A 25,712-nucleotide genomic window follows, 5' to 3' on the forward strand; every position below is an offset into this window, starting at 1 on the left:
AGATGAACTTCTCTCAAATGGACACCTGGGTAGCTCCTTCAGTTAAACATCTGCCTTCTGCTCAGGTCATGATGCCAGGGTTCTGGGATCGAGCCCTGCATCAGGCTCCCTGCTAAGCAGGAAGTCTGCTTCTCCCTCTCCCTCTGCCTGCCGCTCCCCCTACTTGTATGCTCTCTCTGTCAAATAAATAGAATCTTTAAAAAAAAAAATTTTTTTTTTTCTTTCAAAGCTTCTGTGGAAGTCTCTAGTTAGGAGTAGAGTCACAGGAGTCACGCCCATTTGCAAAGATCAGATTTCAGGTGCGGCCTCAAGGCAGCTGCCATTAAAATGAGGAAAGATGGAGGCACCTGGGTGGCTCAGTGGGTTAAAGCCTCTGCCTTGCTCAGGTCATGATCCCGGGGTCCTGGGATCGAGCCCCGCATCGGGCTCTTTCCTCAGCGGGGAGCCTGCTTCCTCCTCTCTCTCTGCCTGCCTCTCTGCCTACTTGTGATCTCTGTCAAAAAAAATAAATAAAATCTTAAAAAAAAAAAAATGAGGAAAGATGGAGACGCCAAGCACAGACACCAGTAACTAGTATGTCGTCCAGGGATTTAAAACTAAGACCCCAAAGAAATCTTCGGCAGTGGATACTTTTATCTGGAATGGACTGGAAGCAAACAGACCAGAAGACTATTTAGTTTTTGAGGGATCTGTATTGTCACTTGCCTTGTCTATAAAAGCCTGTGACTTCTCCATCTTTAAAGAAACCCTTACACGCACAGACGTACACCAGTGGGAAATGTGTTCTCCAGCTATGCAGCCTCAAGAAGATCACGTTGGAGAGCATGCCTGCTTCAGAAGTGGTTACAGTGGAAAATGGACAAAGAACCTCCTAGAAGGCAAAGCCAGGAGCCATGGAGGAAAATGGGAAAGGAGGCTGTCAATAACAGAACCAGGGTTTCAGCAAGGAACACACTGCCCTGCCAGGACAAGAAGGCTTTGCAAGCCCTGCCCAGCAGAATTTCATTATCATTAGGGACTAAGAGCGGCTTGGAGTTCTCATCCTTCCTTTTTCCAAATGGAATCGGTACGGTCTACCTTTTTATCCCCTGCAAAGATTTATTTCTTTATTTGAGAGCGAGAGAGAGTGCATGAGTATGTGCAAGTGTGAGCCGGGGAAAGGAGCAGAGGAAGAGAGAGTCTTAAGCAGATTCCGGCTGAGCAGAGAGTGAGATGTGGGGCTCAATCTCTCGACCCTGAGATCATGACTGGAGCGGAAACCAAGTTGGACGCTTAACCAACTGTGCCACCCAGGCACCCCCCACATTCCACTTTTTATATTACATTTGGGAGGTGGGGAGTGAATGGGCTTGTCTACTCTTTCGTAGGTTTTCAGGGTATGAGAAACCATGTGCTGATCTAATGATAGGCCTTATGCCACACGGAAATCCTGGATTTTAGACTAGAAGTGTTAAATGGAGGAGCCTCTGTGAGGGCTCACGTGGGATGTGGGGAATATCCTCTACATGTGGGAAGAAGTGCCCATGGATACTTGACTAGTAAAAAGGGCAAACTGAGGCAGGGGCTGCTAATTTTGCCCCAAAGTCCATCTGTCCCTTTTTCCTGTCTGCAACAGTATCACCAGATTTTTAGCTGGTCACAAGGTCACCAACCTAGAGACTACCTATTCCAGTCTCCTTTCTTGTGAGGTGTGTCTTTTGATGGAGAAGTTGACAACGGTGAGTGAGAAAGATGATGCAATTTCCAGGGGCTTTCCCTCCTCCCTCGGGATAGATGCAAACAGTAGTGGTGAGCAGCTTTGAATACAAACGTCTTAGAATACAAACACTACTCTTAGGATACGATAGAACAATCTGAGCAAAGAAGTGTGGGTCCCTAAACAACTGTAGGGAACAGCAGGCTTCCACCTTGAGCACCTGCCTACCACAGACTATCACATCAGAAAGAGTCTTCTACCTTATTTGAACCACTGTATTTTGAGGCCCCTGGTACTGCCATTTAGCTAGGACCCTAACTGATAATAATGCCATTTTCTAATTTTTAACAGTTGAGCCATGAGAAAATATTGTCTACTTGGGGAAATTAGTTTTTTCAAAAGGAATAATAATTGTTTAAAAAGTGTCAGGATCCCAATAAAATTTTTTTTTAACTCCATAATCTTACTTCTGAGACACAAAACTGAGGAAGTATTTCAAAAAACAGAAAAAGAGATCTAAATGAAGGTGTTCTCCACAGCTCCAGAGTGTAGAGGAGCAATTAAAAAAAAAAAAATTAGAAACATGCTAAGTGCTCAACCCATAGGGAACAATCAAGAAAACTTATGGAACAACTAGCATTACAGAGTTATTAAAATAATCATCAAAATGATAAATACAGAGGTTGAGGCAGAGAAAACATATGCCTAACCGGTGCATAAAAGAAGGAAAAAAAATGCAATGGAAAACTTGAATATTTTCTTACAGGTGGAAAGTTCCTGAAATTAAAAATAAAAGGCATATCTCTAGATCAGAAGGGACAAACCATCCCTGGAAAGAAAGTTCAGACACTTCACAAGTTAAGAATCTATATGGATCTAGAAATCAGAGACTTCCAGACAACGAGTATCAGAAGACAGAACAGCAATATTTACAGCATCCTGAGAGGAAGGAGGAACGATCCCCGTACCTTCTACCCATCCAGAGGAAAGGTGACAGACACATGTGATTAAGGGCTCAAGACCTCAAGGAAGGCAGCACCCATGATCCTCTCATGGGGGACAGAATAAAGCACCTGATGGACTTGATGATAAAACCCAACCAGCCAAGAACAAATCCAGTCAGGGGCTGGGGAACAGGGCAAGCCACAGCCAAGCCATGGCCATGGTGGTACACATGAAACCGAGACTGAGAACAGTGGGAAGCAGGACTGACGAACTAAATATAGACTAAGTCTCACCATATGTAAGAATTGAGATGTGAACTAGGGCAGAGGAGCTGAGAGGCGGTAGACAAGATGGCCGACGACGTCCACAGTCGAGACACTGAAAACCACCAGTGACGCTTATGCTGAGAATATATATGTTATTTCTCAACAAAAATAGGAATGACACACTATCTTTGTGGTTTTCATAATCTTTTTCCTTAACTTTGAAGGAATCTTTCAAGAAATAATGTAAATCATTGCAAAAAACAAAAAAGGAAAACAACCAAACATCCACTGGACGTTTGAGAATTCCTTCAGTTCCACTATTCTTTTCCTCTGAACTCTATAAGGAAGATTAAATTCAATGGACTTCAAACCAGCCCGCTATGTGATGAAATTAAATCCTTGTAAAGCATTAATCCTATTTTTGTAAAACTATTTCTCTTTTAGACTGGCATTCACTGAATATTCATAATGGATAACTTGGTGTTAAAATTTAGAATTTTTTTAAAAAAATCATTTGTACTTTTATATATATTTTAAAAAATAAGCTTTTCCCCATAAACAACAAATTTCATGTTCTTTCAAAGATGACCAAGAAAGATTATTATATAAGAAAATTAAGATGATAAATTTTAAAACACAGGTATAAAAACATATGTAGAGTCTGGTGCTAAGTATATAATTTTTATAAGTATACATACATATATACCAGAAAAGAGACAAATGTGCCAAAATTTTAATAATGCTTCAGAGATTAGGAATAGATTTCTCTGTTAAAATCTGAAATGAGGGGCGCCTGGGTGGCTCAGTGGGTTAAAGCCTCTGCCTTCAGCTCAGGTCATGATCTCATAGTCCTTGGATCTAGCCCCGCATTGGGATCTCTGCTCAGCAGGGAGCCTGCTTCCCTTCCACTCTCTCTGCCTGCCTCTCTGCCTGCCTGTGATCTCTGTCAAATAAATAAATAAAATTAAAAAAAAAAAACTGAAATGAAATTAGAGTAATAAAAAATGTATAAAATCATGAAAGGTTTTGCTGCTTCTGTTAAAAATTTCTTTCTGTTTACCACAAGTGGTAATAATAACCCCAGATAATAAAGGATTAGGCTTAAGAAGAGTTTATAGAGTCTGTCTGCCTACCAGGGGCAAGCAGGTATTTCCTGTGGTTTAGGGTAAACAAAGATCAGGTAACTGTCAACAGATTATGTCATTAAACAAAACACAAGCTGAAGGCAAACCCATCTGGCTTTCCCTGAAGCTTGAAGGATCTTTAGGACAGAAAGACCCCCCTCTGAGGCATGAAATGTGGCCATGGATGTCCGTGGAAGGCCATCTGCTGCGTGGGCACACAGGCTTCCCCTCGGAGAGCTCCTCACACACACGCCCCCCCACCCCCAGCAGGTGGCACGTCCCTCTGGCCTCCCCACACAGGCGTGCAAGCCACGTACCGAACCTGGTTCTCCAGGAAGTGCATGTACCGGTAAAGCAGGGTGTAGGACGGAGACAGGATGCCCACGGACTTCATCCGGGCGCCACGCTCCAGCTCACTCTCCACAGGCATGTTGGCGAAGCAGGCCAAGCCGAAGAAGGGCCCCTTCCGGAAATAGCTAGAATGGACCCAATGTGTAGTGTCGATCACCATCAGAGAAATTTTGTTCAGCTTTGTGTTCTAATTTGAGATGCAGTCCCGAAGGAGACAAGTAATGGTGTCCAGGGCTCTACCTGACGAAGTTCGGCCTGAACATGGTTTTTAGAACCACAGGGGAACACTGGTCCAAGCCACTCAACCCCAGAGATGCGACAACTGAGGCGCAAGGAGATTGTGGATGCACCAACGGTCATCCAGCGGTCATCCAGCGGGGGCCAGAACTTGACCTCTGGCAAGCCTGCTGCTCAACACCCCAACCATGGACAGATCCCTCCTCCTCTCTCGCAACACAGCTCATGCCATGAGAGGGAACCAAAACAATGATCCCTCTTCAGGACCATCTGAAAGGGAACTGTTTTATGAGCAAAAACCACATTGATTTTTTTTTTTCTCACTTCCTGAGTCCTGACACTTTTAACGGGGCACAGGACCAGAGCCGGCCCTTTCTCCTTCCCCTTTCTCACGCTCCTAGCCGAGTTGCAGCCCAATGAGAAGATTCAAGCTACCTCGCTCTGCATTACCGATGTTCTAGCGGTCTGCTCCTCCTCACACCGATCTACATTACACAGGATTACCACCCGGCCTCACTTCAAGCTGGAATTTCAAGTCTGGGGACATAAATGTCTTGAGGTAACCCACACTGAACTGAAAGTCCACTCTTTCAATAAAGCCAAACCTCAAGAGAAGTCTAGTGTTTTCCTACAAGGGAGAGAACGTCTGATAGTTCTTAACGTTCGGGGGTCATGAACCCCACTGAGACTCTAATGAAAGCTGGGGACCTTCTTGTTAGACAACGGATATAAACACAAACTACACCTATACTTGCAGGGCCTTTCCACACTCCCTTGGAAGCCTCTCTGACGAGAGCCCTTACTCTGAAGGGACATGCTGTGAGGAGAGGAAACGGTACACAGAAGACTGACATTCGGAAATACTTACATGAAGTCAGACTGAATTTTATGGGACCCACTGGCCATAGACTTGAACTCAACACCTTCAAGGTCAATATCTTGGGGTAAGCACCATTCCACCATGTTTCCTGCGGGGGAAGGAAGGATCCACGTTAAAAGAAAGTCATTCGAAGAAGAGGGCCTTGTGCAGGAGCTGAGGGCGTCCAGCTGTCCAGCTGCCCGCTGACTCGGCCACCAAGACACTCAAGTGGGTCATCTCATCCGCCACCCACATGCTGGCAGAGTCCCCCGGTTACTCCAAAGTGCCAGGAGACCGGCCTTGAAGAAGCCTTCCATCTCCGCCTTGGGATGGGCACAGACTCCCTTCTAGCACGGATACGGTCTTTGGTGATGTCATTCTGCTTCATCACTTCCGAACCTCCTTCCTTTCAAAGCCTCACCTCCAAGGGCGTGTTTTTACCCTCTCCCCCTTTCCTTTCCGTAACCCCCCGAGATCTTGCTCCATCTTGTCCTTCTACAGCTACTGACTGACAGACCTAAAACTCTGTATTTTGAGTCACATTTTCATTGACCTCTTTGTAGCATTTGAGAGTTCCTCAAAAATTTCTTCCTCGGGCGCCTGGGTGGCTCAGTGGGTTAAGCCTCTGCCTTTGGCTTGGGTCATGATCTTGGGGTCCTGGGATTGAGCCCTGCATCAGGATCTCTGCTCAGCAGGGAGCATGGACCTCTTTGCCTACTTGTGATCTCTGTCTGTCAAATAAATGAATAAAATCTTTTTAAAAAGTTTCCTTCCTCTTTTCCCTTGATTCCCATGATAGACTACTACTTTGGTTCTTTCCCTGCCTCTCTGATCGAGGTAGCGGTTTCCTTCCTGAACTCTTTCTCCTCTCTCCCCAGGTTAGGCCCACATCCTAGATTCAGCCACTGGTTCTTTGCTTCCAGAATCTTGGGGCCCATTCACTCATCATTAATTACTGAGTTTCTACTGAGCTAGATGTTGGAGCTACAAAGTCAAGTAAGACATAGCCCGTGACCTCAAAGAGATTAGAGTCCAGAGATAAACAAGGAGCCCAAATGATTACACTTCCGGGGGATAAATGCCATGACAGAGGAGAGCATGGGATTTAGAACGAAGCGGTCATGAGCGTTCATCCGACTGAGGCAATCAGAGACCTGCACGGTTAACACTGTTACCCAGAACACTACGGAATATTTACTATTGTTTTCTCGCCTATTCATAAATTTTCAAAATAGAATACTAAGCTACGTGTGAGATTTCACTTTTATTTTCTCCTAACAACCTTACTGAGATACAATTCACATACGGTACAGTACACTCACTCAAAGCCCACAATTAGAGGGAGAGTTGTGTAATCATCACATTTTCAACTTTCTCCCATTTACGTATGAGGAAACGAGACATTAAGGAAACGTGCTTAGTCACCCCTAACCAGCTGAGCGGGCACCCTGAAGGGGCTGTCAGGAGTTAAGGGGCCTGGCCTGGCGCCCCCTGCACGGGGCTAGACCAGCCCCCTGGTGGCGGACGGTGGTGTAGCAGGTAAACACACACTTGGGCCAGGGGAGACTTGGCTTCCAGGCTTGGTTTTGCTACAAGCTATTGACCCTTGGTAAAACCTCTTGGAGCCTTGGTTTCCTCATTGCAACGGGAGGGCAATTCAGGAAGCGAGGAGGCTGACTCACCTGTAAGATCGCTCCCAGCTACGTAATTCCCAACTTCAATGAAGGGAAAAAAATAAAAATAAATTCCCGAGCATCCAGTACAAGAGGGATACGAATTCCCTGAAGACAGAGGCTTCCCTCCTGCTCTGAGCACCTGGCACAGGTCTTGGTGTTCCTCATGGACCAGCCTTGGCCAGGTGCGAGAGAAAGTGTGAAATGAGCCCTCCAAAGGCAGAGAAGGGTGGGGAAGAGGTGGGGGGGGCAGGGGCGGGGGCAGCGGAAGCAGCAGGCCTTGGGATGGTCTGTCTGCCCAGGAGTGGGCAGTGGGCTTGTGAGCGTAAACGGGGGTGGCGGGGATCGTGGGATTTTTATTTCAGAACAAACTTTCATAGGCATTAGAATTGCCATCAGGAATGCAGCCAACAGGCCTTACAGATCACTGCTCGGAGCATCAGAGACGCTGTGTGTCCCATCTCCCGACAGATGATCCAGTCTCCAAACACGGCAGACATCACAGAGGGTTACCCAATCCCATAGTCACAGCCTCGGAGCTTTCAAATAGTTTACTTTCAAGAGAGGAATCATGAATCTAACAGTGAGCTAAAACAAAAAGCCTGGAAAGGGGAATTAGTATTTTATAAAACAGGCTAGAATGATATTGTGTGTGTCCAGGTTAAAGACAAGAAAAAGCACAGTGCACTCTGAAAGAGGGGTGAACTTGGGGATAAAAGTATCCCCATCTTTCCCCTTACCATCCAGGTCTCCAGTCTCTGGAGTTCAGGGGCTCTTTGCCTGTGGAGTGCGTCAGGACCCCCCAGGGAACCTAAAAAGGGCTGGGGCTGACCCCAGAAATACCAGATCATGGTCCCTACCCTCGTGCCATGGAGGTGAGTCTGCTGGTGAGCTCCTGCTTTGGCCTCTGTGTCCACGGCCTTAACCCTTCATGATGGCAGCACATGGCTGGCCTAGGAAGGGACAGCCTGGGACAGAGCTGTGATACCCCTCAGGTAGACTCTGTCTTCCTTTCTCACAGAACCTGCTTCTTCCCGGACCTGTTGCCTTCTCTCCTTACACTAACTTCATCTCTTTCCTCCAACTCGAGGAGGAAATGATCCGTGACTGCTCAGCAACTTGTTAAAACTTTAATTTGACCTATAAGCTTTTTTACTGCAAGTACAGGAGCGCACACAAATCAAAACCAGCTCAGTGAATTTTCCCACAGGCACAGAACTGTGGAACCAGCACCCAATCAAGCAGAAGAACATCACCTGTGCATCAGAAGCCCCTCTCCACAGGAACTATTATCTTGCCCTCTAACATGGTAAATTAGCTGGGCTGTCTTAAAATGTACATGGATACAATCACAGTTTGTATTCTTTTGTGTCTTCTTTTGCACAATACTTTTTTGCAAGATTCATTCATGTTGATACACAAAGCAATGGTCTGTTCATTTCTCCCTCCATTCTGGCATGTAACACAGTAGCTATTTAACTGCTGGTGCACATTGAGCTTATTTCCAATCCAAAGCCATTACAAAGACACCACTATAAAAATTCCTAGGCTTATCACCTGGTGAATACATGGGCGGTGGCTTTGTAAGGTGTCGGGCTGCTCAGGTTGCTCAGAATTCCCTTCCTCGTATGTTTCCCGGGGAGACAGGGGATGCAGAAGGGGAGCAGTAGGCATCTTGTATTCACGCAGACGGCTGGTACAGAAACATCGGGCACCTCACGTGCACTGTTACTCATCTGCAGGCCACCTCGATTGAGGGCAGGGTCAAGGTGCAGCCAAGCCTGTGAGTGCTGGACCCACCCTGCCCTGGGTCCTCTCTCACCTTCTCTGACTCCTAAGCCAGGTGCATGTTTGGTTCCATAATGAAGGTCATCGGCTTCATCGGGACACCCACATCATTAAAGTTGGAGGCCGACTGACCTGGGCCTCGGGAGTTCCAGCTTCTCTCCATCTTCCAAACCATACACACTCTTCTCTTCCCTAACTGCCTACCCAGTAGAGTTCAAGCTCCGTCATTAGGCAGAAAGACAGCAGCCTCACACAGACTGTCCACCCAGCTCCCACGACTGGGTAAGATCAAATTCTTGCAATAAATCCCTTCAGACATCTCCTAGAGGTTCTGTTTCTTTGATTAGACTTTGACTGACATAATACGCGCACATGTCTGTTGACAACACCCCTAGGAGTAGAACTACTGCAAAAATGTCTACATCATTGCAGACTAAGAAACCTTTAATCATCCCCAAAGCAGCATTTTTCCAAAGCTTATGCTAATAGGGCTTCTGTGAAAAATAAAACAAATTTTTAAAAAAGGGATTTCGGCCAAGTTATCTTAGGTTAAACAAGGATAGACACATTTCTTTACTGCAGAACTTCTCAGAGGCTTTAATGGGTTACTCTGCATTGTGAATTTCTGAGACCTTAATGTTTCCATTTTTTTCCACCAATAAACCTATTTTTAAGAAGCATCTTAAGGGACTAATTTTATAGAAGGCTTTTTTTTTTTTTTTTTTTAAGAAAATATGCTAGTATTCAAGGAGGTGCAAGTTGGCCTCAGTACCTACTCTTCCTTTCTTACAGGGAATAGAATACCCTCTATTTAGCCAGGCACGTGGCCTTGCAAATGACAACTGTTTCTCAGTACCTTCTTGCATCTAGGTAAGGCTACATAGGTCGGTTGTAGCCAGTGGGATCTGGACAGAAGTGAGGGGTCTAGTAGCCAAGATACCTCACAGGGCACGTCCGGTCTGCTCCCCTTCCTCCATCCTGCACCTGGGATGCAGATGTGGTGACAAGCCATCATGAGTCTAGGTCCCCGGATGAGCCCATGGATCAGAGCCAGTGTGCCGGCCCCAGGCCAGCTACCTCCTGTCGCATGACAGAGGAATCAGCTCCTGTCTTGATGAAGCTGCTGTTAATTTGGATCCCCAGGATTCACGGCCAATTCCACATGTTACTCAATACCACTGACCTGTAGAATAAAGCCCCCACCCCGCAGCCTGGTTCTCAGTGCCACTGTCCTTGCTCCACCGTGCCTGTCCAATCCTCACTGCACAGAAACTCCAGAGACTCAGGCAGAGGGAAGGACATCCTGGGAGAGACATTCTTAACTTCTAGATGGATACAAGTCCCTCAGGGGAAAGTTCCATCAGGGCAGCTAGTGGATCATGAAATGGGCACCAGTTCCACAACATGGCTCTGGGCACAGTTCTCTCTGCCTCGCGGGTCCCCGGAGTGCAGACACACTCCTTGAATGAGAGGAAAGCAGATGAAGCTACTATGGTCCTTACCCTCATCTACAGAATCACTGTCTAAGATGTCTCTCCATGGGAGACAGGACTTCTTCAAGACAGGAACTTTGTTTATCTTCAGATCCTAACACAGCATACTGCTTAGCGCAGGACAGGATGGGTTTTAATAACAATAATAAAAGAAAGAAAAACAGCTTTATTGTGGACAAGCATATATATATATATATATTTTAAAGCTCATTGATGAGCTTATGTTAATCACCTTCAGGGTAAGGATACTGTGGTTATATAAGAAAATGTCCTTCTTCCTAGAGGGTTTATACTCAAGAGTTTAGGAGTAAAGTATTGTGTCTGCATTTACTTCCAATGGCTCAGGAAAAAAAAAAAAATAGTTATCCCTGTATACAGTCTGTTCTGATATGATGCTTGCGGAATTAGAAATGGAGAACAATGGGCGCCTGGGTGGCTCAGTGGGTTAAAGCCTCTGCCTGGGATCAAGCCCCACATTGGGCTCTCCGCTCAGCAGAGAGCCTGCTTCCTCCTCTCTCTCTGCCTACTTGTGATATCTCTGTCAAATAAATAAATAAAATTAAAAAAAAAAAGAAGAAATGGAGAACAATGCTGAATTAGAAGTGGATAACAATCTGACCATAGGAAACTTCACATTTCCTTATGCTAAAGATCCAATGCAATTTCAACCAAAATCCTAACAAGTTATTTGTGGGTATTAAAAAAAATTAATCCTAAAGTTTATATGGAAAGGCAAAGGCCCCAAATAGTCAACACAACTGAAGAAAAAGTCAGAGGAATGACACTACCCAATTCTAAGACTTAGTATAAAAAACTATAGTAATCAAGATGGTAATTAGACAAGATAAACAGATCAAGGGAACAGAATACAGAGTCCGGAAATAGACTCATGCAAATACAGTCAGCTGATCTTTGCCAAAGAAGCAGAGGCAATACAATGGAGAAAGGTACGCTTTTAACAATGGATGTTCACAGGCCAAAAAACAACAACAACAACAACAACAATAAAAAAACTAGACACAGAGACACAGACCTTATAACTTTCACAAAAATTGAGTACAAATAGTACACCTAATTGCAAAATAAAAAATTATAAAACTTCTGGAACGTAACACAGGAGATAATCTAAATGACCCTGTTTTTGTTTTTGTTTTAAAGATTTTTTTTATTTATTTGACAGACAGAGATCACAAGGAGGCAGAGAGGCAGGCAGAGAGAGAGGAGGAAGCAGGCTCCCTCCTGAGCAGAGAGCCCGATGTGGGGCTCAATCCCAGGACCTGAGATCATGACCTGAGCCAAAGGCAGAGGCCTCAACCCACAGAGCCACCCAGGCGCTCTGAGTTTTTAGATATGACACCAGGAGCACAATCCATGAAGAAAAAATTGATAAGCTGTACTTCATTAAAATTAAAAACTTCTGATCTGTGGAAGACACTATTAAGAGAATAAGAACAAGCCATATACTGAGAGGAAAATATTTTTACAAATTTTTACAAAATTTTAAAAATTATAAAAATTTTTACAAATATAAGATATTTGTAAAGTATTTGTAAAATATAAAATATTTATTAAAATATTTTACAAATATAAAATATTTGTAATATAATATTTGTATATTTGTATTGTAATATAATATTTGTAATAAAATATTTTACAAATATATTTGTAAAATATATATTTGTGACAAATATATTAGTAAAATATTTTACAAATATTTTATATTTACAAATATTTAAAGCCTGATAAAGGCTTAAATCCAAAATAGCCAAAGATTTCCTAAAACATGGGGCAGCTGGGTGGCTCAGTGGGTTAAAGGTTCTGCCTTCGGCTCAGGTCATGATCCCAGGGTCCTAGGATTGAGCCCCACATCCGACTCTCTGCCTAGCAGGGAGACTGCTTCCCCATATCTCTCTCTGCCTGCCTCTTTGCCTACTTGTGATCTCGGTCAAAGAAATAAAAACTTAAAAAAAAAAAAAATCTCCTAAAACACACTGAGACAATATAAACACCCAATTTAAAAAATGGACCAAAAAAATCTTTAACAACATGTGTGTATGTATATATACATACCCCTATATATATATATATGTGCCTTCTGATCTCAGGGTCATGAGATTGGAACAGTGATCTCACCAAACAAGATATACAGATGGCAAATGAGTATAAGAAAAACAGGCTCAAAATTACAGGTCATCAGGGAGTTCCAAATCAAAACAAGATTCTACTACACACCTATTAGAATGGTCAAAATCCAAAACATGGAAAACACCAAATGCTAACAAGGACATAGAGCAATGGAAAATCTCATTTGTTGCCGGCGGGAATGCAGAATGATACAACCACTTCGGAGGACAGTGTGGCAGTTTCTTACAAATCTAAGCATATTCTTACCATATTCTTGATCAAGCAAGCAACCACATTCCTTCAGTTATCAGATGAGTGAAAGCTTATATCCACATGGAAGCCAGCACGTGAATGTTTACCGCAGCTTTATTTATAACTGCCCCAAACTGGAAGCAACCAAGGTGTCCCTCAACAGGTGAGCGGATAAACAAACTGCGGGACATCCAGACAATAAAACACTATTCAGCAATGATGAGCGATCAAGCCACAAAGACATGAAGGCCACGCAAGTGCATATTGCTAAGTGAAAGCAGTCAGTCTGAAAAGGCTACTACTATGCAACGCCAGCTCTGCGACATTCTGGAGACAGTAAAGAGATCAGGAAGAAGGAAGGAGGAACAGGTGGGGCTCTAAGGATTTTCAGGGCAGTGAAACTATTTCTCTATGATACTGTTACAGTGGATTCGTAACATTGAGCCTTTTTCAAACCCATAGAATGTACCACACAAAGAATAAATCCTAATGTAGACTACAGGCTCCAGTTAACAATGTATCAATACTGGTTCAGCAACTGTAACAAACATCCCACATGAATGCTAGATGTTAGTGACATAGGGAAACTAGATGGGAAGGTAGCATAGGAGCTCTCCCTACCTTCTTCTCAGTTTTCCTGTAAACCTGAAACTGGTCTAAAAAAAAAAAAAAAAAAAAACCATTAAATTCATTAACTAAAAAAATAAACTAAGGGATGAATTAACCTAGACTAATGACCCTAGGGTTGGTAATGATATTGTGGTTATATAGGGATATGGCCTTATTCTCAGGAGATTTATCCTAAAGTATTCAGAAATGACATGTTACGATGCCTGGAACGTACTGTCAAATAGATCAGCAGAAAAAGAAGCACCCCTATCTACACAGAGTTAGTTCTGCTAAAATGCTAGCTGAATTTGTTCCAAAGCATTTGATACATTAGGGGACAATCTCATCACAGAGGATTTCCTGTTTGCTGATCCATGATTTTGATCACAAGGGTCACAATGTGAATGCACCCAGCTGAAATAAGCCACACGGAAATACACAGAACTCAGCCCCCTCCACACCTCAAGCCCTCAGGCCTTATCAGAGCCCACCATGTTAGGATATGCACCTGTCATTTCTAGGGTCACGGCTGTCCATCAAACAGCACACAGCCCTGCTTCCACGGCACCATAAATCACAAGCTCGACCCTTCAGACATCCACCTTCATCAGTAAAGACAGGTCTTAAGGTCAAGTGCCATACTTGGAGTATCTATGTATTTCTTAACTAGTTACCAAATATAAAACTGTCCTACCATTTGTATTCGGTTCCCATTTTCTTTTAAACTTGTCACTGACAGCTTTTGAGTGCTATGCCCTGACCCCATCTTCTCCAGAGACCCTGTGACTTTTGCAGCATGTCTTTCCTACACAGTGATTTTTAGGAATGCACGTTTCACATCAGAGCTGAGCAGCGTAAGGATAAAGCAAATGTAGCAAAGCGTCCACAAATGGGGGCAGACCCTAGGTTTGCACTGCACTGCTCCTCCAACTTTTCTAAGGTTTAAAAAATTTGAACATACAAATTGGGGAACATAATGTAAATACTAGGAATGGGAAGAAACAGAAGGTAAGCAGAAAGGACTTTGCAAAAGCAAAATTTAATGGAGGCAACGTGTCATAATAGGGCAATAAAGAGGCACCTTGGCTAAAGGTCATGCTTAACAGAAATGTTACACTATTTGCAAAAGCTGGAAACCAGTTTACGCATACAACTTACAGAGGCTTAAAGGTGATTCTGCAAAACTAAAATCGTTGCATTTAATGCCAGAACCCACCCCCCAACCTCCCCAAATCCTAGCCACCCCAGACTCAGTCTTCCTACTGCAAGCCCTCTGGTTTCCCAAACACTCTCAATGTACTTTAGGGACCCTGCCAGGAAGCAGGGGACAGGAAGGAGTTGACAGAAAGGGCTCATCTGAGGGGCCAGCCATCGAAAAGAGAGGAGTCAACAATGCCAAGTGCCTTCCCCCCTTACTTCTCTCTCCTTCCTCCCTCCTCTTGGCCACCCGCGGACCCACCTCGAGGCCCTGCCTCACCTCTAGCTGCAGAGACAGCTCATAGGGAAGGGCCACGTGGGGCCAAGTGCATTATGTACATCCAGCCAGCCACTCAATAAATATTGGCAGAGGAGAGCTTGGCAGCAAGTGCCAGGGGCTGGGCTCATACAAAGGCAAATATGTCCCTGTTGAAAGGCACCAGGACTGCCCAGCTTATTGGGCAGGCAGCTCAGTCACCCCGGGGCAAGGAAGCTAGAGGGCAAGGCTGAGGCTGGCTGTGGATGGACAGATGGTTGGAACCTGCCAGTCCCAAGTGAGGAAGGTCAGCCCGCAGCTGTGTGCACGCCAGTGCCTCCCAGGGCGGATGCTCGAGGAGCTCCTGGGCTCGCTAAGACATACTCGCTCCTGTCCCCGACAAGGAGGACCGCCTCTGTCTTCTTTCCGCTTCCATGCAAGGGGCCTTTGGCAACCGGTGCTCCTCGGGGAGAGCAGACCTCTGCTGCTGCTGCTGCCTGCTAGAAAGTTCAGCTCAAAATATTTCAAGTAGAACAAGATCTTAGCCAAAATGATCTCACGTGACTTTCCTTCCTCCTCCTCCCTCCTGTTGGGTGGTTCCCAATCAAGCATTTCCTCTTGAACACAGGGGAAGGGAAGGGAAAAGAAAGACAAAAACAGAGAGGGAGACAAACCCTAAGAGACTCTTAACTCAGAATAAACTGAGGTCCCAGACGGGGCGGGGGGTAGGGGGTTGGGGTCACTGGGTGACGGGCAGTAAGGGTGGCACACGATGTGATGAGCACTGGGTGTTATATGCATCTGATGAATCAATCACTGAACTCTACCTCCGAAACGAATAATACAGTACATGTCAATTAAATTGAATTTAAATGGAAAAAAAAAAAAGGATTTCCTCGTGAAGTCCTCACATTAGAAGCAGTGGCTGTGTCCGCTCACACTCCTGTCCCGGCTCCTTCTGACCTCAGGAGCTCAGCTTTGCAGCCCTCTTTCCTCCTCAACATATACCTTGGGTTTTTTTGTTTTTGTTTTTGTTTTTTTTAACCTGGTCCACCAGCTCCTGCTCATCAGCGTACAGACATTCGCTAATTCCGGTCAGGAAGTAAAAAGGAATCTTGTCTCCAGAAGAAAGGCAGGAATCCAGGGATACTTGTAGTCCCTACACCACATTCCCTTCCTTTCCTAGGGGGCCGCCAAATGCCAGAGAAGGAAGAAACCTCAAAAGACTCCAAACACCAGAAAAGGAAACAGCCTCTATCGACTTTCGGTCTTAAATGCTTTTAAATAGTTTTAAAAGCACCTGGGATGAGAGTAAGCGCCAAGCAAAGAAGAGTCAGTATAAAGAAACCTAAGGCAGGAAGAAATCAATCCTGGTGATTTCAAGTCAGCCCCTAGGCCAGTTCATGGCTAAATTCCAATGCATTAATTTCAGGTGGGAAAACCATGCCATTTCATGGGCCCTGTACCATGTTACCCTGACAGCGGTGTGTGGAGGGCAGGCAAGGTCCCGGAGACCCGGCTCACCGCTGGGCTCTGCCCTCTCTGCTCCATGACCTGAGATGACTGAACGGCTCAGTGCATCTGCTTTTCTCACCATGCCAGTGACGAGCAGTGTTGGAAGGATCAGAGGTCAGGTCGCTGAAGCCTCCAGCCCAGCTCCCGGCCACAGCGGGCACCCCATAACTGGTGGGCACAATGGCTCCCATTCCTGCTTTACTCGCTTATCTTTTAAGCAAAGAAACAGAATTCACAGCAGATGGCCACAAACGGACTTCTCCCTGAAAACCACAAGCAGGTGAATCACCATTAGCCAAGAAGATTCTGCCAATGTGGGATTAATGAAATGAACCACAACTGTATTCCACTGACATTTGAGGGAACTACTGAGAAACGATGTGGCGTGGTTACTTGTTCCAAGGACCTGGTTGGTTGGCAGAACAGGCCTTCTCTTTGCCCTTTGAGCTGGCTATTCTCAGGACTGCTCTTTGCATCTCAAAATTATGTTCCAAATCTTCCTTTCTCCTTCTACTTGGTCACCTCCCCAGACACGGCTGGAGCCATTTACTGTCTGCTCAAGTCAGGTGACCTGGGCAGTGCTCCAGCCTTGTGTCTAGGACACCTACCTGGCTCGAATCTGCTGTGTCCCCTCATCTCCGCTGTTGTAAAAGAAAATTCTTGCATTGTGTGGACTTCATGGAGAATGTATGGAGGTTAAAATTAGTGGGAGTATCTTAAACACACTCACTTGACATAAACAGGAGCATTGAGATGAAATTAAACAGGTGTTGAGGTGTAATTTAGGCAGTGGCTAGCAGGTGAGGGAAGAACAGGTAGTAAATTCATCCTTCATCATGAAGAACAAAGGGAAAAGAAGGATCTTAACCTCAGCTCCCCGCTCAAGACTTCCCCCAGAGTCCTCCTGGGAGCCCTCCCCAGCAGCCTAAGGCAAACACAGAATGCACAGGAATTCCCCCCAGCCTCCCCATGAAATAACAGTGTTGGGGGTGTGATGTAGCCTTTTAAAGCAGATCTCTTATCAAGAAACACTCCAATGAGTCACTGGTGTCAGACTCTGTGTCCAAAGACTTATCTGCCACAGGCCCACACACAAGTGGGCAGAAGTACGAAAATTTTACTAGAAACTCAAAGAACGAAATACAAATTAAAAATCCGGGCTTGAATCATGGGTTGAACACAATGAAAAAACAAGATTCTGGCTTCCAAACCTCTCCCACCTGGCTTGCATAGTTAGCATCTGGGCCTGGTGTCAATAGCATCTTTGTAGCCCAGATGGCCAGCACCGCCATCCTAAGGGCTCCCAGCTCCAGGGAGAGGCTGAATGAGGGAGGGAGGGAGAGGGGGAGAGAGCGATGTGTGCACCTCTACTCCACTCGAACCCAAAGTCCTTAGTCCTTATGTCATTTATAGATTGACCAGCATAATTGTCAAGCCATGAATCCACAGAAAATCACATTCTTTATGCCTCTATCTTCTCTGATTCTTCCTTACAGATGCCCAGCCGAAAATCTGTATTCAGAAGTACAAAAGAACTACTGTCTCACTGCCATAGTCTGCAAATCACTCGGCGTATTCCTGCCAGACGTGTGCGCGCCCGTGTGCACACCCACCCACACCCTAACAAGGCCGCACTCCTCCCTCACACCCTCTTCCAACCACTCCCGCAGCACAGGCCACGCCCACCCCACAGGTGCACCACAGCTGTGCATTCTCTCCTCCTGTACCTTCTCTCTCGCCCTCTTGTGTGCACAGGTGCCAACCGGGACATACGCCAGGTGGGAAGCTGAATGAAATCGCCACGGGCCGGGCAGTAAATGACTGGGTAGGTCTGGGGAGAAGGGAGGAGCTTCTAGGGAAGGGAACAGGACACAGGTGGAAGAAACACGGGGTGGTGGGAGTGGAGAGGTACGCAGGAAAGAGAAAGTCTAGACAATTTCTCCCACATGAGAAACTGTGATGTGTTCTGGACACATCTGTGATGTGTTCTGGATTTTTGTAAAGAAGCCAGTATTCACTTTATTATTTTTGGTATAACAGGCTAAGGAAGGACAAAAGTCTCAGTGGGCCCAGGTTACTAGCACTATGCCCTAACCCACTGAGCCACCGGACCAAGAACACCGAACTCAAACCAGGAGACATAGCCTGGTCCTGTGACCGTCCCCAGCTCACGGGGCAACAGAGGACGGGCATCTCAGCTCTCTAGACCATGACTTCCTCACCCATCACACAAGGGACAGTGCAGCTCTGAGTCCTGGTGGACCCCCGGGGGATCCAGAAACTTCCACTTTGGGAGATGTACCCTGTAATTTTCACTTCACAGAGGACTATCAGAGTACTCTTACCGGACGTCAAGTGCCATCCTGGACTGCGAAAGATGACAAAAGAGAGGTACGTTAAATGGCAGGGAATAACAATGCTTTCCGAAAAAACCAAAAAACCACCAACCAAAGGGAAACACTCATTCTCTTCCCTGACCTCTCCCATGGCTCCTTCCCTTCCTCTCCACTCCCCGGACACGGTAATGATAAAAAGTTGGGGGACAGAGGGTCAGGCAATGCAGTACACCACAAAGAACACTGGAGTTAGAGTCGAGGGTGGACTGGCTAGTTAATAGCTCCAAATGACTTCCGCATCCTTGGTCTGCTTGCTCCTGGATGCCCTGGGCATCAATGATGCTCACAGTTACATGAAACGCCACTGAGAGTAAAGGCCTGCGCTGTGTCCAAGTATCAGTTACAATCCCTTCTTTCCACACTAACCTTAATCTGAAAACCATGCCATAGACTCACCCTTGTATGTACCTACATCACACCATCACACTTACAAATATTCCATATACCCAAACCTGGCCAAACCACGGTCACAGCTGGGACCGACAAAGCAGCGGAAGGGTCCCAGCTCTGCTGTGCTCCTCGATGTCATCAACTCCATCTGTGGTTAGTGTAGGATTTTTTTTCTCCTTCCCCCTCCCTTCACTCTGCTGCCGGAGCTACCACTGCTGAATCAGACCCTTTGGTGTTCCCTTGCAGTTTCTTCTAGTGATCCTTCCTCGTTTCCCAGAATGAGTCTCACACCTGCATCTATTCACCTGTAGGTGATGGGGTAGGGCTTAGGGAATATTATTAGTTAATACAAAGTATCTGTTTTTGTCTAGCAAGAAGGATCAGTTTGGTCAAAAGAGTACCTTTTCAAATTAATGGTATCTGGGAGTCCTAATCATACCAGTCGACCAGGAGGTGTTTAAAAAAAAAAAAAAAAAAGGAAGAAAATACCAGTATGTACTACAGGTAGAAGAGGTCAGTACTATCTCATGGAACTTCAGTCAGTCAAGCATGTATGAGTGCACTGTGATGTGAAATTAACTTCCAACAGTGAGTCACCGTCAAAGAAGTGTCAAAGCCCCAGGGCTAAGGAACAAAAACCAGTCAGAAAGGCCTAGTCCCTGCACCTGCTGGCCCTCTTTCTTTCTGAGTCTTGCTGGTTTAGAATCCCTGGCCCTAGATAGGTGACCCAGCCAGGTAACTGTGTCTTCCGGCACCTGAAGATCCCAACACTTTCCCCATGGCAGCCCACACGGGGCTTCAGAGTCCATCCCTCGAGCACCAGGAGGAAGCAGACCTTGTCTTCTCACTAACAGGCACTCTGCATTCCAGGACTCCGATGGGGAGTTAGGGTCAGAAAAATGCCTGGGTTTCCTAAAACCCCATAACAAGGACTACCAGCCCTGCTTCCTTCAGTGCTGAGAGCAGGTGCGCTGGGGCTTCACGCCGCTCACCGCCGCCTGAGAATTTCCGAGGAAGCGTATTCACTCACTTTTGACCCCCCATGAAGTCTCTTACCGTCCACTTGGACACTCTGTGGGTGGCTAAGTCCAAGATTATTTTAGATAACCCTTTAATTCTCCAAATCAACCAGGAAGAGTCTACTTGAGGAGGCTTCTCCTTTAATCCGTCTCCAGCTTAATCCCTCAGTCCCAACCCTTAATGCTCCCCGCACGGATTCCTCAAAATGTGTTGTCAGAGCGAGTGAACTTGGCTGCCTGGAAAGTTACCGTGCGGGGAGCGATGGGGAGCGAGGGCGGGGCAGCAGAGAACCTGGGAGCTCGGTACAACCCGTTACAGGAGTTCACCTGGGGGGCGTTTCTGCTCTTGATGGGAGAAAAAAAAACCTTTCCGCAAAGCAACAACACAAAAGCCAGCGCGCCGGTGGCCGCACACAGGATCGGCCAGCATTGGAGAAGTGCAAACAAGGCTGTGGGGAGGGGGCGCGGACCGCGGCTCTGCCGGGAGGCCGCGGGACGCGAGCAGAGGGGTCCGGAGGGCGCAGGGAACAAAGCCCCGCGTCCCGCGCCCAGACCTCGCGGGGGCACTCGGCTCGCTCGGACCGAGCCCGCCGGCGGGGTGTGTGTGGGGGGGTGCAGGTGTGTGGGTGCGGGTGCGCGCGCAGCGAGCCCCTCCCTCCGCCGCCCCCAAAGCCCCGGGGGTGGACGACCGTCTCCCGCCCCCCGCCCCCCGCCCCCCTCCGGAGCGGCTCTCACCCGAGCGGGGATCGAAGGTGACCACGAACACGGCCACCACCTGGTCCTCCTCCACGTCGCCGAGCTCCAGGCGCCCGGGCTGCAGCAGCACCTCGGAGGCGCCCAGCTCCTCGGGCTCCCGCCTCCTGGGCGGCTCCGCGGCGGGCCGGCCGCCCCCGCCGCTGCCCCATCTCCGGCCTCCAGCCTGCAGCTCCGGGGCCTGCGGCGGGGACACGGCGGGGCCCTCGGCCCAGCGCAGCAGCGGCGCCGCGTCTCCCCGCTCCACCATGGCGAAGCGAGGAGGAGCCGCGGGCGGCGAGGGGCGGGCGCAGGGGCGGGCTGCGGGAACTCCCCTCGCCGGGCCGGGCCGGGCCGCCGCACCGCCCGAGGCCGCACCTGCCCAGCGCCGCCCCGCGCCGCCCCGCGCCGCCCCGCCCCGCCCGCGCGAGTCCCGCGGCCGCCCCACCCGCTTCGCCGAACTGCGTGCGGAGTTTGGCTTCACGGCTGCATGTGTGTGCCCGCGTACAGGAAATGTCCCGTGGCACGGACGCGCGTCCACCTGGCTCCATCCACCTGCGCTGGGCTGACGTGCCTTCTCACCTAGGATCCCGTCGGATAACTGTACCACCGTGCGTGTCTACACGCCATCATTATTTTTGTCATTACCCTGGTCATATGGACCGTGACAAAAATGTGTTACATAATCCTGGAAGTGCGGCTAAAGCTAGCGCTGGGCTGGGAAGTGAAGCAGAAGAGGCAGCCCCGGCCATTCTGATGGTATTTGGACTTGGGCCTGGCTTCCCGGAGCTGTGGGCTTTGATATTTGGCCGGAAGTAGTTGTGTCTCTAACCCACTCTGCTGTGCCCTTGACCGAGCTGGATAGTGCCCAGCCCTGGCCTTCACCGGACCCTGCCCCAGGCTCATCCGTTTGGGTGACCAGGTCTCCAGAGAGAGTGGTGGATGGTCACTTACTTGGCCTTGGGGTTGGGAGCGGGAGGTGGAGGTAAAAAGATAAACGATGAAAGCAGTCCCCTTTCTTAAAGCTAAATGTTGCATAAATAGATTATTGTTATGTCATAGATTTTGACCTGGAAGCGGCAGCCCTGGGCAGTCACTGACCATCTCCTTGGGCAGAGGGGTGCAATTGTATCATCATTGTATCTCTGGCACATAGGATGGGGAGTCTTCATCAACACCCCCCAGGGGACAGCCCCTGCATAAATCCCCTGGGCCCTTCTGAGAGCAAGCCAACTGCTGGGCCTTCCTGAACCTTGGATGAATCTGGTATCCAAACAAGTCTCCCTCCCGGCTTCATGCTTTCTTATTCTAATACCTATTCCTATTATTCCCACCTCCTCTGCTTACTTAGTGCTGATACATTCAAAGGGTGAGGCATTCGAAATAGTATTTCTCAATATAAAAGTGGGGTTTCCTAGAAAATCCATAGTCAATTTCCAAAACCATCACTTTCGGTTCTGACTTGTCTTTCTCCCTGGAGGAACTTCTTTTTCCTGATCTTTTGTATGAACTCCATCCTGAACCCCCTTGTTTCATACCTTCAAGCTGTGTATGTACCAAGAAATAAACTCATAGTCTCTATACTATATTCATCCTATATATATATATATGTCCTATATATAATTTGCTATGTAAACAGAAGCCTCAGACATCCCAGCCTTAAACCTAGAGCCTTTCCCAGTCTTCGTTTATATGTGTGTATAATATAGCTCAACTGCCCACCGTGTCTACCATCAAGATTCCTAAGGCCTTGCATAACAGGTGCACAACAGACATTTGTCAACTAAGCAGGTGAAGAGAAGTAGAGACTCACCGCTCTGTAACACTGGCTCCTCCTGCCAGGCCTAGCCCAGTATCTTGAACTTAACAGGTGCTCGAAAATGTTAATGAGGCTGAAGACAGGCCTTTCCACACACATTCACAGTCTGAAAGAGGCTCTATACGGGACCACCAGATTTATCTTCTTGGGATATGCTGAATTTCAAAAATGATAGGAAAGAAACTAATTAAAATTAGAAACTAATTAAAATTTGTCCACTCTTTGGTGGACAAAGAGTATGGAAGGCGAGAGGAAGTGCAGGGCAGTCACAGAGACCCTAGGATGGTGTTCTATTTTAGAACGAGTTCCCCTAGAACCCCATATATTTAAAGTTTGAAATAAAATAATTCTATGTTCCCAAATAGTGAACATATCTGCATTCTACAAAATACATTATATAAAACATACCTAGGGGCTCCTGGGTGGCTCAGTTAAAGACCTGCCTTTGGCTTAGGTCAGGATCCCAGGGTCCTGGGATTGAGCCCTGCATTATGCTCCCTGCTCAGTGGGAAGTCTGCTTCTCCCTCTGCCTCTGCCCCCCCCCCGCCTCCCCCGCAGCCACTCCCTCTCTCAAATAAATGAAATCTTTAAAAAACATATCTACATGATGTAAATATATAATACATAAAAATGTGTATAAAATACATTATTTACAAGTAATTTTGCTCTATAAGCTCACCGCTGAGTTGGCCATTGTTAGGATTTGGCTTATTCTATTTCACCAATTCTAGGGTGAAGCTTTTCACTTGCTAACATCGCTATGGTGACGCAGAAGTGCTGCCAGCCCCACGGAGGAGGTCCAGTTCTCACGGAGGAGATCTGGGTTTGCTCTTATCAGCCATTGGAAGGCACCACCAACCCAAGACGACTTTGAGTTAAATTCTCTGCTTGAGGGATGCCCGGGTGGCTCAGTTCGTTAAGTGGCTGCCTTCGGCTCAGGTCATGATCCCAGCGTCCTGTGATGGAGTCCCACATCGGGCTCCTTGTTCCATAGGGAGCCTGCTTCTCCCTCTGCCACTCTGTCTGCCTGTGTGCACTCTCTCTCTCTCTCTCTCTGTCTCTCTCTGAGACAAATAAATAAATAAAATCTTTTTTAAAAAGTTCTCTGCTTGAGGTTCTTTGGACCACGCTGGTAGCAGGAATTCAAAATGCAAGCTAGCACAAACACTGGTGTGCAGTTCACATTCTTGGGCGAGATGTTTTCCTTCCCTCCAGCCAACGACAAAGTGGAGATGAGGACGTTTCTGTCCCACCCTCTCCGCGTGGGAGGTTTTTTTGCCACAGTCGCATTGGGGCTACCTTGCTAGACCCGGCAGCTGGGACATTCTAAAATTCTTAGTGGCATGTAAAAAATAAGGAGATCTCTTAAAATAAAAGATGCGATTAAAAGTTTTCTCCGTTTATGTTGAAATCATACTGTGTATCAGTTTTGTGTTCTTTTTTTTTCCGTAACATCGGACTATGAACATTTCCCCATCTTATTAGGAACTTCTTATGTGCCTCATTTTAATGGTTCCCATTGTGTGTTTGAAAATTTACTTAACCATTCTCTCCTTGTTCAATGATCAAGCCCTTCCTCTTTTTGTTATGTTTAAAGTGTTGGCCAAATTTCACTCTGAACTAACATTGCCTGTTATATGCCAAGCCCTGCACGTAGTACTGGGGCAGCTATGAAGAAAGCCGACATCTCTCCTCATCAGGCTTAGAGCCTAGCAGGGAAGGCAGCGATCAGGCAAGGAATGAAATCTAGAAGGAGGGGTGTCAGACAGGGCAGCTGTAATCAGTTATTCGGGATGTTGGTTTATGACAGAGTGCCAGATGGGGCAATGCTGGGTTGAAATATATTCTTATTTTTAAGGTTTTCGATAATCTTGCCAAATTGTTGATTCACTGTAGGTCATCAATTTCTTTTCATTCTTGTCCCAGTTAGATATTGCCATTTAAAGTTTTTTCTTGCCAATTTATTGGATGAACATGGCATTTTGTTTTTAAATTAATGTTTTATGACTGAATCTAATCATGGTTTCAAAATCTGTGTTGGTGATTTGTGGTCGCTCTTTCTGCTTGTGATGCCTCCTGCTTGTTTATCTGCACTTCGCACTCTTGCTATCAATTTACATGAATTCTTTATACAGTAAGAATATTATACATTTGTCTGGCATAATTTTTGTTAATCTTATTTCCGATTTATTGTATGGTTTCAATGCTGCTTAATTGTTTTATGAAATTTAGTAGTTCTAAATCTTATTTTGCCAAACTTATCCATTCTTTTTGTGATTTCTTATGTTGATTTGACATTTAGAGATTTGGTCCCCACCCAGAAACTGGATCGATATTCACTTTTATTCTTTTAGTGATTTATATATTGGTTTTCCACATATGACCTCCTAATCTAATCAATGTTCATATTGCAAAAGTGATAATGAAGTGAGACTCAAATTTTTATTGAATTTGGTAACCAATAATTGCTATACTATAATTGAATAATTCTTTCAATTCCTATGATTTATAATTCCCCTTTAAATTACAATATTGAATTCCTGGTATTTACTAATATGTGTACACTTCCCCATGGATGTGTCTATTCTTACAAGTCTTGTAAGCTTTTTATTTCTAAGAGAGGTAGTCTTCTCTTTTTACTCTTTTAATAAGTAGATCTCCATGGCAAAATAATCAAATGACACTTAGGACATACAGGGAGCAGCAATTTCCTTCTCCTCCATCCCTGGCCCAAGACCCCTCTCCCACCTCAGGGACACCCACTTTTGACAGTTTCTATCTTTAGAGTTTCTGGTGGTTACCCTCTGTGGAAGAGCTGTAACTCTTCCTTATCACACTTCCCCCCAGTCATTGAGCATTTGCTTTGCTTTATTTTAGGAAGGTAAAACTTCAGTGTGGGGATCTTTTAACTGAATCTGAAGCATGAAGAAATGGCTGGTGATGTTCAACCAAGTTACTAGTGACTTCTTGA

At 46.3% G+C, this 25,712-nt stretch overlaps 1 protein-coding gene and 1 long non-coding RNA gene across 4 annotated transcripts in view; one reads left to right on the forward strand and one right to left on the reverse strand.

Moving 5' to 3' along the window:
• DENND11 (DENN domain containing 11) overlaps nt 1-21,283 on the reverse strand; it is a 55,248-nt gene extending 33,965 nt beyond the window's left edge. For 2 of the 3 annotated variants that reach the window (XM_059172049.1, XM_059172050.1), the window contains exons 1-3: nt 20,926-21,283; nt 5,488-5,587; nt 4,349-4,507 (exon numbers count right to left, since the gene is read on the reverse strand). In XM_059172049.1, coding sequence (XP_059028032.1) covers nt 4,349-4,507; nt 5,488-5,587; nt 20,926-21,193 — 527 coding nt within the window. In that variant the 5' untranslated portion in view covers nt 21,194-21,283. Of the gene's footprint in view, nt 1-4,348; nt 4,508-5,487; nt 5,588-16,464; nt 16,649-20,925 lie in introns of those variants that run through there. The other variant, XM_059172051.1, reaches the window with a different exon arrangement.
• LOC131829857 (uncharacterized) lies at nt 18,130-23,785 on the forward strand. Its single transcript, XR_009353018.1, has 3 exons — nt 18,130-18,210; nt 18,709-18,776; nt 23,473-23,785. It is a non-coding gene; the product is annotated as an uncharacterized LOC131829857 (long non-coding RNA).
• Nucleotides 23,786-25,712: the final 1,927 nt, after the last annotated feature.

This window comes from Mustela lutreola, chromosome 4 (genome assembly GCF_030435805.1).
Source record: "Mustela lutreola isolate mMusLut2 chromosome 4, mMusLut2.pri, whole genome shotgun sequence".
In the NCBI taxonomy this organism is placed as follows: Eukaryota; Metazoa; Chordata; class Mammalia; order Carnivora; family Mustelidae; genus Mustela; species Mustela lutreola.